At 38.1% G+C, this 13,030-nt stretch overlaps 1 protein-coding gene across 3 annotated transcripts in view; it reads left to right on the top strand.

Moving 5' to 3' along the window:
* The window catches only part of GUCY1A1 (guanylate cyclase 1 soluble subunit alpha 1), a 28,290-nt gene extending 16,144 nt beyond the window's left edge, over window positions 1-12,146 (top strand). For all 3 annotated transcript variants that reach the window (XM_058192224.1, XM_058192223.1, XM_058192225.1), the window contains exons 4-9: window positions 3,634-3,689; window positions 4,739-5,448; window positions 6,154-6,639; window positions 7,198-7,341; window positions 7,926-8,080; window positions 9,157-12,146. In XM_058192224.1, coding sequence (XP_058048207.1) covers window positions 3,634-3,689; window positions 4,739-5,448; window positions 6,154-6,639; window positions 7,198-7,341; window positions 7,926-8,080; window positions 9,157-9,358 — 1,753 coding nt within the window. In that variant the 3' untranslated portion in view covers window positions 9,359-12,146. The remainder of the gene's footprint in view (window positions 1-3,633; window positions 3,690-4,738; window positions 5,449-6,153; window positions 6,640-7,197; window positions 7,342-7,925; window positions 8,081-9,156) is intronic.
* Window positions 12,147-13,030: the final 884 nt, after the last annotated feature.

A 13,030-nucleotide genomic window follows, 5' to 3' on the forward strand; every position in this document is an offset into this window, starting at 1 on the left:
CCTATAAAACCAGACGGGTCCATAAGAATTTGCGCTGATTACAAGGCTACCTTGAACAAAGCATTGCAAAAGCGCCTACCCAGTTCCAGTAGTGCAACACTTATTGCACTCACTAGGCACGGACAAGTTTTCGCCAAATTAGACTTGGCACAAGCGTACCAACAGCTACCCGTAGATGCTAGCACAGCTGAAGCCCAGACCATTGTAACGCACCGGGTGCCTTTAAGTGCACCCGGTTACAGTTTGGGGTGAGTGTGGCCCGGGCTATTCAAAATTTGATGGAGCGACTCCTACAAGGGTTACCGGAGTCGTGCCCTATTCGATGATGTGTTGGTATCAGGGAAGATTTAAGAGAACTGGGAAGCGATTAAGGAAAGTTTTGGCCATTTTAGGTCGGCAGGATTAAAAGTCAAAGCAAGCAAGTGTCAGATAGGGGTCGAATCTGTTGAATTTTTGGGCTATAGAATAGACAAAAGGATTCACCCACTGAGAGCAAAGTCAAGGCGATAAAGAGAGCCCCAGCACCCAAAAACAAGACAGAACTCCAGGCTTTCCTGGGTCTGGTAAACTTTTACGCCGTGTTTTTAAAGACAAGGCAACCGTTGCTGAACCGCTGCATAAATTGCTTGGAAAAACACTGTTTGGTCGTGGGGAAGTCAGAGAATAGGGCATTTGAGGCAGTAAAAGTTTGCTATCAAGCGATAGCCTGTTAATACAATACAACAACAGACTGCCGTTAGTATTGGTTTGTGATCGTCCCCTATGGAGTAGGAGCTGTACTTAGCCACAGACTCCCAAACGGCACTGAAGCCCCTATAGCGTTCTATTCACGAACGATGTCCCGGCTGAGAGGAATTACAGCCAGCTAGATAGGGAGGCTCTCGCAATAGTGTCAGGGTGAAAAATTTCACGAATACGTTTTGGGAGAGACTTTGAAATTATCACTGACCACAGACCGCTATTGGGATTACTGGCTGGCGACCGCCCAACGCCAGTGGCACTATCACCGACTGACCAGATGGACTATCTTTTGGCCGCCTACTCTACAAACTGCAGCATCGACCTGGAAAGAGCTGGGGCATGCGGACGCATTGAGCAGATGCCCATTGCCGGGAAATCGAGGACCCTACTCCGGGCACCCCGTTCTACTAATTGACTCTTGGGACTCTGGGCCAGTCACATCGCAGGAAGTGGCTCGGGCCTCCTACCGGGACGTTGTTTTAAGAACTGTAATCGGTTGGGTTCAAGGGATGGCCGCTGCGCGGGCGACCGTTTTAGAGAATTTGTAAAGAAAAGAATTGTCTGTGCAAGGGGTGCCTGCTCTGGGGGATAGGGTGGTAGTTCCAGAGAAGCTGAGAAAAAGTCCTGGAACTACTGCATGAGGGTCACCCAGGAATTGTAAGGATGAAGGGCTAGCCAGGAGCTATGTCTGGTGGCCCCTAATGGACAGGGAAATCAGTGACAGGGTTGGCGATGCCAGGTATGTCAGGAATCCAGACCACTACCACCCACGGCCCCAGTGTTGGAGTGGGAGAAACCCCAAGGCCCTTGGTCCCGCATTCACATTGATTTTGCCGGCCCTTCCACGGCCAAACATTTCTAATTGTGGTGGATGCATTCTCCAAATGGCTGGAGATCATCCTAATGAAATCCACAACCGCTGGAGCTGTCATTTCAGCACTAAAACACCTTTTCGCCACGCACGGGCTACCGGACACCCTCGTGTCCGATAACGCCCACAGTTCACGCAGCATTATTTGAAGGGTACCTGGCTGAAGAGGGCATCCGACATGCCCTCTCAGCGCCGTTCCACCCTGCGTCGAACGGCCTTGCTGAACGCTTTGTTCGGTGCGAAGAAGCGCTATCACGAAGCAGCCCGGAGACTGGCAGGCACAAATCGACGCATTCCTAACCGTCCAACACAGGACCCCTGTGTGGCCACCGCCGCAGCCCAGCCGAGCTATTAATGGGGCGGAAGCTAAGGTGCCCGCTAGACCGGCTACACCGAACTACGTGCAGGACGGGTTCAAAACAAAACCAGATAGACTCCGGAATTAAACATAGGAGACTCAGTGTGGGCACATAATTACAGCGACGGCCCAAACTGGAAGAGGGGATAGTCATAGACAAACGGGCCCCAAATCTTATCTAGTGGAAATAGACGATGGCAGAGTTTGGGCGCCACATAGATCAATTAAGAAACAGATTGAGCGATAAGGCAGAATTAGGCGAGACAGCCCTGACTATGATTTAATTAACCCCACAGCTGACTGGAACCGAGAACAAACAGAAAGCATAGAACCAAACAGAGACTTATCTGAGTCAGGCGAGGTCCAGCGACACCCTCAGGCCCCTCGAGAGGACAGCAGGTCCGAGCCGGCGAATAATCCAGGGCCGGATGGCCGGGAGGAGGAGCTCAGAGGAACGAAAAGTCCCTCCGGCAAGCTCGACTCAACTCCAGAAAGTGAACTGCGCAGGTCCGGGAGAGTCAGGAGACGCCCCACGTACCTGCAGGACTACGTAGAGAAGTAATATGCAAATATTGGCAAAGTGCCTTCTGGGAGGGAAGGAGTGTAATGTATTACTGTAAGTTTTGGCGGGAGTTTTAGGCGGGAAATATCTCGTTCCTGATTGGTTGCAGCCTCAGGCTGAAGTGTATATAAGGAGAGGTTTTTCTCCAGAGTTTTGCTGGGTCACACTATATTAAAGAGCTGTTGTCACTAACCTGGTCTCCTGCCTCGTCAATACCCGAACTTAACACTTTTCATCAAGACAGGGTTAAGAGACTACTCTTGAGTTGTACCTCCTTTTTAGAATATTGAAATATTTCACTTTGAAAATATTTTTTGCCCTTTGCCTTTCCTTTCAAGCTGTGCTGTCCTGAGTCATGAAAACTGACAGCTTAAAACAAGGGTGTCAAACTCAAGGCCCGGGGACTGGATCTGGCTCACGGGGTGCTTAGATATGGCCTGCAGGGCCACCCTGGAAACAGCAAAGGACCAGCCTGAGGTGCCTCTGCCAGTGAAAATGGAGCTTGGGAGGGCTGTGGGTGGCCCTCCCGAGCTCTGTTTTCGCTGGCAGAGGGTTGCAGGAGCCCATTTTTGCTGGCAGAGAACACCACAGGTGCCCCCAACACGAGTGACATCAAGCTGGCCACACTCACCCTGGCCCCCCAAGGTCAAACACAACTATGATACGGCCCTCAATGAAATCAAGTTTGACACCCCTGGCTTAAAAGTTTACATATGTTTAGTGAAGATACCAAAGAGCCAGACTTCAGTTGAATTGTACCATTTCTTAACACTTTAGCTGCTTCTTGATCTAGACAATTAGATATAATCAGAACAAGTGTTATGATCTATTTGTGGCACTGCAGTTGCAAGCAAACTGATTTGGCTGCATGTTGTATCAGTTTTCAAATTTAGATTTGATCAGAATTTCATGGGTGAATATGGATATATGATTAGAGTGTCATCATTTAATTTGTGATAAATGGAAAAACAAACTGAGAATGAGGATTATACTTTAAACTCTGATACATTACTTATGTTTTTTTAATTATGTATATTTACATTTTATTTTGTCCTTGCTAGACAATTGCAGTTTTAAAATTGTATTTTTCTTCTTTTACAGACAGTGTGAGGAAAAAGATTTTGAGAAGCTACTCACTGATAATGCAAATTTGGCAGGTAAATTATATATTTATGAATAGCAAGTGCTAACACTACAATCAGTTTATTTAGTATCCCCAATAACCTAAATTCTACCAATTTTTGGTAGAAATTTTGACATAGAATTTTTTAAAATGTTTTTTAATGTCTTACTGTCAAAAGGAAGGCATGCAACTGAACAGACAGATAATCAACAATATTGATAGCTAAGTTTATATCCCTTATACTCTGAAAGCATGGCATGAAATTGTCGACAATGCTAGCCATGTATGTATCTATGTATGTATTTAAGACATTTACACTCTACTTTTTATGATCATCCTTTTTTGTTATTCACATGTATGTGCATACAAACAGCTCTCTGAATAAAAGATTAGAATGTAGATCTCCTCTGATGTTGTCTCTCTGTGGAAAACATCAAATTAAATGTTATCTCAGATAATCTCAAATTCAAATTAAATGTTAAGCTGCAAAGACTATAACTCCAAATCTGTAGAATCTGTTCTCTTGATTAGTAGGAGAAAAGCAGCAATCAGAGAGTTTATTTTTTTCTTATCCTTAGATTTTATTCGTCACTTGCATCTCTGTCCTTTTCATTTCAGAAGGCCAAATGGCTATGAGCAGATTACATTTTTAAAAGGATTAAAGATCCACCTATGACCCATTTTACATTTGCCACTTCTACCAATAGTAATTTGGTACAAGCAAATTACGTTTAGAGCAATTACATCCCAAAGTTTGTTGCATGTGCCTAGTTGTTGGTTACATTTCTTCTGCAACAGCCAATAATAAATGGTCACCAGATTTTCACCAAAAAAAACTTGCACTAGAAGAAGAAAAATAATACTTTGCTTCAATCATATAAGGTCTCAGGAGAGAAAATCTGATTTCAGAGAGTAGTGTAAAATAGTTATTTATCTGAAGTGTTCAGTAATAGAAAACAGGGTTAGACAAAGGAAATGAAAGGAGAATGTACCGTACATTGAAAATCAAAAATATATTGACTGTGGGAATTTAAAGAGTGTATTTAGAACAATATTGGTAATCAAAATGTTTTATGCTGGCAGGAATTCCAGTCACTGTTCTAAGAGAATCACTTGGCGAAGAGCTGTTCAAAATATGTTATGAAGAAGATGAACACATCCTTGGAGTTGTTGGGGGAAGTCTGAAAGACTTTTTGAACAGTTTCAGTACTCTTCTGAAGCAGAGCTCTCATTGCCATGAAGCTGGGAAAATGGGCAGAGTTGAAGAAGTCTCAATTTTGTGCTTGGAAAAAGATCCCAATTTTTTAAATGTATACTATTTTTCCCCCCAAAAACCAACTACCCTCATCCTATCTGGTATTATTAAGGCAGCAGCTCTCATTTTGTATGACATGGAAGTGGAAATAATAGTAATGCCACCCAGCTTCTGCAAAGACAGTTCCGAGTTTATTGATCAACCTTATTTGTTATATTCTGTGCACGTCAAAAGCACAAAGCCATCACTGTCACCTTGTAAACCCCAATCTTCTCTTGTCATTCCTACTTCTATGTTCTGTAAGACTTTTCCTTTCCATTGCATGTTTGACAAGGCCATGGATATTTTGCAAGTTGGCAATGGCATCAGGAGATTATTAAACAAAAGAGAATTTCAAGCAAAGCCACAGTTTGATGAGTGGTTTGAAATTTTAGCTCCTAAAATAAATTGCACATTTAGTGGGATCATGACAATGCTGAACATGCAGTTTACTATAAGAGTGAGACGAGGAGACAAAGTTCTTAAAAAGTCAACTGGGGTAAGAATTGGATGTATCTTTTTTCTTCAGTTCTTCATTAAATCCATTTTTCTTTAATATATGAGACTATGATTGAACTTGTATGTATTGTGGTGAGCTACAGTTTGCTTATCTTTGTTCAGATAAATAAGCCACCAACTATGATTCATAGCCTACAGTGGCATGGTCCATAAAACAAGTCAGATTATGACTTATTATGAATGAACCCAGCCTATCAGTTGATTTGTGTAAATGATCCACTCCACCTTTTTAGGTTTTCACTTAATTCTGTTCACTGTGAATTTATGAAGGAGAGAAACATGTTAAATATTTGAATCTGTATCTTTCCTCTGTGCATGTTCATTTTCTGTCAGTACAATACATTTTCCAAAAGTGGGAGATGTTCTTGCATGCATTTGTGAAAAGCATTGGTTAGTTCTTCAGATTAATAGATGATGTTCAACTTGATGAAAATTGCAAGAGTCTAGAGATACTTTGAAAAACTTTTATAGCTAATGTTGTCAGAAGATAAAGAAGGTAGAATATAGGTAACATAAAGTCAAAATCTATTAAATACAGAACTGTTTATGGAGGAAAGGTATCCAGACCAATTTTCCTGGAATGTGGATAGATACCAAAGGGTAAATAAGTTGATTTTTGTTATCTTTGTATATGTTAAATAGATTCAAAAAATTTTCATTGCTTCATTTTTCTGTCTTGGCTTAGGTTATGGATCTTAAAGGACAAATGATTTACATTATCGAATCTAATGCCATTTTGTTCTTGGGATCTCCTTGTGTGGATAGACTGGAAGATTTCACAGGACGTGGTTTATATCTTTCAGATATTCCAATTCATAACGCACTTAGGGATGTTGTTTTAATAGGCGAACAAGCCAGAGCTCAAGATGGATTGAAGAAAAGATTAGGGAAGCTTAAAGCAACTCTTGAACAAGCTCACCAAGCTCTTGAAGAAGAGAAAAAAAAGACAGTTGATCTTTTGTGTTCTATTTTCCCTGAGGAAGTTGCTCAGCAGCTATGGCAAGGACAAGTTGTACAGGCCAAGAAATTTAATAATGTCACAATGCTTTTTTCTGACATTGTAGGATTCACTGCAATCTGTTCTCAGTGTTCACCCATGCAGGTTATCACCATGCTTAATGAGCTCTACACTCGCTTTGATTATCAGTGTGGAGAATTGGATATCTACAAGGTAAAAAATGGTTTTCCTGAGAGAAATAATTGCAAAAGAAGTGAATGGGATATGAAGAATTATTTTGATTCAAAATTATAATAGGTTTAATATATATATAATGGAGCATGTTTATTTGCAGCTAAACTGTGGTGTAATCAAGTAGGAAGCATAATGTAACTTAGAAGTTGATGCTTTAGCTGTAAGATGGGAAAGTATATGCTTTAGACTGCAATCTTTACTACACTTACCTTGAAATTAATATATTGACATCAATGACTCTATTTATGAGTAAGTGCTTTGGGATTGCTGATAGTGCCTCAAAGAAGTAGAATTCAAGGTAAATATTTTGACATAACATTTTTATTATAATGAAAAATTACCAAAAATGAATCAGACTTTGCTATGCAAAAATATTCACCAGTGGATAGATTGCATAAGAGAACTGTGTATTTTGACTAAAAGAATGGAATAGTGGGTGGTTTGGGGAAAATATGGTTGACAAAAGCATTTCAAACTGTGTTTTGGGTTTCCTTTTTTAATTTTCTCATCTTATAAATTGTTCATTTTAATGTTTAGGTAGAAACCATTGGAGATGCATATTGTGTAGCTGGAGGCTTACATAAAGAAAATGAGACCCATGCGATTCAGATTGCACTAATGGCACTTAAAATGATGGATCTGTCCAATGAAGTGATGTCACCACATGGAGAATCCATCAAGGTTAGCAAGCTATTTGAATATAATTATTTTCTGTATAGTATCAGTCTTCTCCCAAAGTGATACTTGCAGTTGAAGACTCACAGTTGGGTTTCCTGAACATAATTCTTAACAGGTTTTTAGTTTACTATTAAAGTAATGCCATTAATACAAATAAAACTGGCACCCTAGTTTATGTATAACAAATCCAGACTTCAAACCTTACATCTTGTTTTCCGTTCCTGTGTTAATGTTATGACATTTAGCCACTCTTTTGTCAACAGGAGAGATGGCTGATGTTATTTTAATGGATCATCTGCTCTAAGGAAATCTCTTTTGTTATTACCGTCCCATGTAATATTACTGTGTATACTTTTCCCACACACATTTTAATTTAATTTAATATGCAAACAATGTTTCATATTAATGATGCATTAATCTATTTGTTGTGAATTGTATTTCATATCATTAGAATCCACTGAATACCGCTTCCAAGCTGAGCTCACAATTCATCCTGACATATAGAAATAGAATTCAATAATGTTTTCATTTTTGCTAAATGTGATTATGATTTTTAACATCACTTTCTTCTTTCTCTCTTATAAAAGATGCGTATAGGACTACATTCTGGCTCTGTTTTTGCTGGTGTTGTTGGTGTGAAAATGCCACGTTACTGCCTATTTGGAAACAACGTAACACTTGCCAACAAGTTTGAGTCTTGCAGTGTCCCTAGGAAAATAAATGTTAGCCCTACTACCTACAGGTATAGTAGCTTACCATGTCAACTACTTGCTTTTGCTGCATGTTTCTTACCACTGAAACAATAATCTGAAACCTTCCTTCTCTCCCCTGGCATTCTTTCGAATTCTTACCCTGTTACCTTGTATGAACTGATGATAGCCCTTCCATTCTCCTAACTATGCTGGTGAGATCTACAAGTAATATCTGAAATATGTAATAATACTGACTTTTATGAAGCCCTTACTTCTAAACAGGGCTTTACACTAAAATTGAGAATATCCCAATCTGCAATCTGTTCTCAGTGTTCACCCATGCAGGTTATCACCATGCTTAATGAGCTCTACACTCGCTTTGATTATCAGTGTGGAGAATTGGATATCTACAAGGTAAAAAATGGTTTTCCTGAGAGAAATAATTGCAAAAGAAGTGAATGGGATATGAAGAATTATTTTGATTCAAAATTATAATAGGTTTAATATATATATAATGGAGCATGTTTATTTGCAGCTAAACTGTGGTGTAATCAAGTAGGAAGCATAATGTAACTTAGAAGTTGATGCTTTAGCTGTAAGATGGGAAAGTATATGCTTTAGACTGCAATCTTTACTACACTTACCTTGAAATTAATATATTGACATCAATGACTCTATTTATGAGTAAGTGCTTTGGGATTGCTGATAGTGCCTCAAAGAAGTAGAATTCAAGGTAAATATTTTGACATAACATTTTTATTATAATGAAAAATTACCAAAAATGAATCAGACTTTGCTATGCAAAAATATTCACCAGTGGATAGATTGCATAAGAGAACTGTGTATTTTGACTAAAAGAATGGAATAGTGGGTGGTTTGGGGAAAATATGGTTGACAAAAGCATTTCAAACTGTGTTTTGGGTTTCCTTTTTTAATTTTCTCATCTTATAAATTGTTCATTTTAATGTTTAGGTAGAAACCATTGGAGATGCATATTGTGTAGCTGAGGCTTACATAAAGAAAGATCGTTCATCAAGGTACAACATTTACAACACAATTGATGATGCTGGTGAGATCTACAAGTAATATCTGAAATATGTAATAATACTTTTCATTCTCATTGCAGGTTGATAAAGGATCACCCTGGTTTCATGTTTACTCCTCGCTCAAGGCAAGAACTTCCTCCCAACTTTCCAGGTGATATACCTGGAATCTGTTACTTTCTTGACGCTTATCTTCAAGGGAAAAATACAAAAGCCTGGTTTCAGAAGAAAGATGCTGAAGAAGACAAGACAAATTTCTTGGGGCCATCAACAGGAGTGGATTAAATTGTATTTTGGAGACAAAATAGAGTGTATGTGTCTGTGTGTGTGTTTATTATAAGTTCTGAGTTTTGATATCCTTTTGTTAAAGAAACATAATAGCACTTTAGCTTATTAATCAGTTGAAAGCCAGTATTAAATTTTAGATAAAAAGATATTGCATACTATGTGGAATTTTTATTGAGATAATATATTCAGTGTATAAAAAAGAATAGTTGAAGCAGTAACAAGACACAGAGCCAATCTGCCTGTGAAGAATTCTGTCCTCTAGCAATGAACTTTGAAGTCAGTTTTTTGATCAAAGTGTGCTTTGCACCTCTCCAAATTCCCAGTTTTAGAATCAGCTTTCACGACAGTTTCTCAGCATTCTACACCTGGATCTGGGGCTGTATGAGCATCAGAGCATGTATCATAGCTTTTTATTTTTTTTAAGAGAGCAGTTTGGTGTAATGGTTAAGGTGCTGGCCTAGAAGATAGGCTGAGTTTACCTTCAGCATGAAAGCCAACTGGGTGACCTTGGGCCAGTCACTGTCTCTCACCTCACAGGATGGTTGTAGGAAAAATAGGAGGAAGGAGTATTATGTATGTTCATCACCTTGAGTTCTTTATAAAGTAATATGTGGGATAAAAATTAAATAATATTAAGTACACAGGTGATATACACATGCCCAGCTAGATGAATGTCACAGCTGTTTTAGTGAATTTTTCTAAATGATTTCATAAGGAATTGGAAAGTGCAGCCATACATTATGGTCTCCTTGCTGCTAAGGATGTCAACAAACTGTTTAGACTTAAAACATTAATAAACTCCAAAAGCCATAATTTATGGAATTATAGTCCAGAATTTCTGGATTTCATACTTGCCTGATGAAATCCAATTCTTGGGTTTTTTTTTCCTTCTAGTGTCCTTTTTATGGTTATCCTTGGCAATTTTCTAGTTATGTATAAATTAACTTTGATGACACTGTGCTCCCTGTTTCTAGTCAGTTAAACAATATTTACACCTATTGACTACATGAACTTAAATTCAGAATTGCCTCTGAATTCTATGCCTAGTTTTTTTTAATGCACAACTGTTAATATTGTCTACAATATATATATTTCCATGAAAAGAATATATGTTTATCCAGTTTATGTGAAGGCCATTGAAATTACTCACTATTGCAATATTTGTTCCTTAATATCAACAAGAATGCTTTGGTCAGGTGATAATACCAAAGATTACTAAGAAGTAAACAATGTCATTTAGATGATAATTTTATTTGCACCCATCTAGATAAATGCTCAGGGTGGCTAGGATGTTGAGCTTGTCGATCGAAAGGTTGGCAGCTTAGCGGTTTAAATCCCTAGTGCTGCCGTGTAAAGGGGTGAGCTCCCGTTACTTGTCCCAGCTTCTGCCAACCTAGCAATTTCGAAAGCACGTAAAAATGCAAGTAGAAAAAATAGGGACCACCTGTGCGCCTTTGGCGTTGAGTCATGCCGGCCACATGACCACAGCGACGTCTTCGGACAGCGCTGGCTCTTCGGCTTTGAAACGGAGATGAGCAAACGGAGATGAGTTGGCAACGACTAGCACATATGTGCAAGGGAAACCTTTACCTTTACCTTTACCTAGATAAATGCCAATGAATTCAGCAGGACATATGAGTAAACATACATAGGATTGTTATTTCCCTTCTTGTATGGTATTGGCAATTTTTAGAACCAGTATACACAAGATGCCACTTACTGCTATCACTGTCTATAAATTAATATATGTAATATATTGAATAATCAAATCTAAAATCTGTATTCAAACAGCATTTTAAGTTTGGGAGGCATACATTTTATAGGGAGCACATACTGTATATATCCTGTTCTGTGTAATAGCAATAAATGTTTTCTCAAGTAATTTTAACTGTTTAGATTAAAATGTGTACAATCTTTGCTTAACAGTATTAACATAGCACAGATATGGCAAAATATGAGGAGTTCTGAATCAAATATATGTATATAGAGACTTTGAATGCATTATGGTAATGTTTGAACTCAATAAAAATAATTACACAGAAAGGATGTACAGAATTTGGATACCACAAAAATTATTTTGCTTTGGTATACTTTATTTGCCAGTTGAGCTTAATAATAACATTAATATCATAGGGCACCATTTAATTTAATTCAATTCAGTCTTTATGTTTTTCAGTCCTGAGTAGATCCTATACAGTTCTCTTTTTAACAAACACACATTACTCTTATAGTTTCTAATATTTTTGAATAACTAGAAATTCTTACTCCAATTCACTAGTGCCAGTATGTTTATTAATTAGGGCTCATTGTTCCTTGTCATAACTCACACACATAACCAGACTAAGAATCATATTTGTCCTTTGAGAGTTATGCTAGCACCATAATCTGAAAAAAATGGGTAGAGAAATAGAAGACTGATTTCATTTCATTTACAATTTATATTAAAATGACATGTAGTGCTATCAAGTTTGGAAACAATGTTTCTAGGCATCTGGAGGCCACACATAGGGCTTCTGATGATACTACAGACTTTATGTTGTGCAACATACCTATTGTGGGAGGACAAACTACACAAGTAACTTTTTCATTGCAATGTTCTAGTCCTTCATGTATAGCTGATTTTCAGAGGCACTGAAATGAGGAAAAATCAATGATAGCACATGGTAATAAAAGAATGGTATATTTAATGATGCAGAGAATTAGATATTATTTTAGATCATATTATATAATGCATTTCATAAATTAGTGACTAATGGGACATGCATTTTTATATTTGTATTTGTATTCCATTATATTTGCATTGTTTCTTCTCTTTCCTGTATTTGTATCAAAGGACAGTCAGAAAATTGCCTAATTCTGCAAAAGTAAGAAGAAATTGAATAGTGATTAGTACAACACAAATTATATAGATATATATGAAATATATATGAAACATGGAAATTCTGCAGAGAAGAGGTCTGGAAGCGAAATCATTTGATGAACAGTTGAGAGAGCTAGATATGTCTAGCCTAACAATGAGAAGGATTAGGGGTAACATGATAGCTATATTCTGGTATCTGAGGGGCTGTAACAGTGAAGAGGGGATTGATTTATTCTCCAAAGCACCAGAGGGCAAGACAAGAAGTAGTGGTGGGAACTTTGTTAAAGAGATCCAATCTAGAAGCAAGGATAAGTTTTCTGACTAAACAATTAATTGGTATAATAGCTTGCCTCCCAGAGTTGTGGATGCTCCTCACTGGAGGTTTTCAAACAGACTAAATAACTATTTGATTTGGATCTCCTGTCTTGAACAGGGGGTTGGATTAGAAAACTTTGAGGTCCCCTGCCCAGTGATTCTATGTTTTATGTTAGGCACCCCATGTAGATTGGGAAACTACCACAAAAGAAAAAGTCAGAACTTGGTCACTGAAACATCTTGCATCACTACTTTTCCTCTTCCTCCCCATAAACAGTAGCTCCAGTATTTCAGTTTTAAAAATAACATATCTTTAGCCTTATTTTCTCTTCTGATACAATATAAAAATTGTTGGGATGTTTTAAAATATGGTTTCAGGCTCTAGTGTATAATTAGAACAAATCAATAACATTACAACACAAATAATCCATTTGTAAAAATGTTTGAATTTTAGGGTCCCTTGATTAAATAGTGTTTTGTAAAATTTCAGGATG

The sequence above is a fragment of the Ahaetulla prasina genome, chromosome 8 (genome assembly GCF_028640845.1).
Source record: "Ahaetulla prasina isolate Xishuangbanna chromosome 8, ASM2864084v1, whole genome shotgun sequence".
Lineage (NCBI taxonomy): Eukaryota > Metazoa > Chordata > Lepidosauria > Squamata > Colubridae > Ahaetulla > Ahaetulla prasina.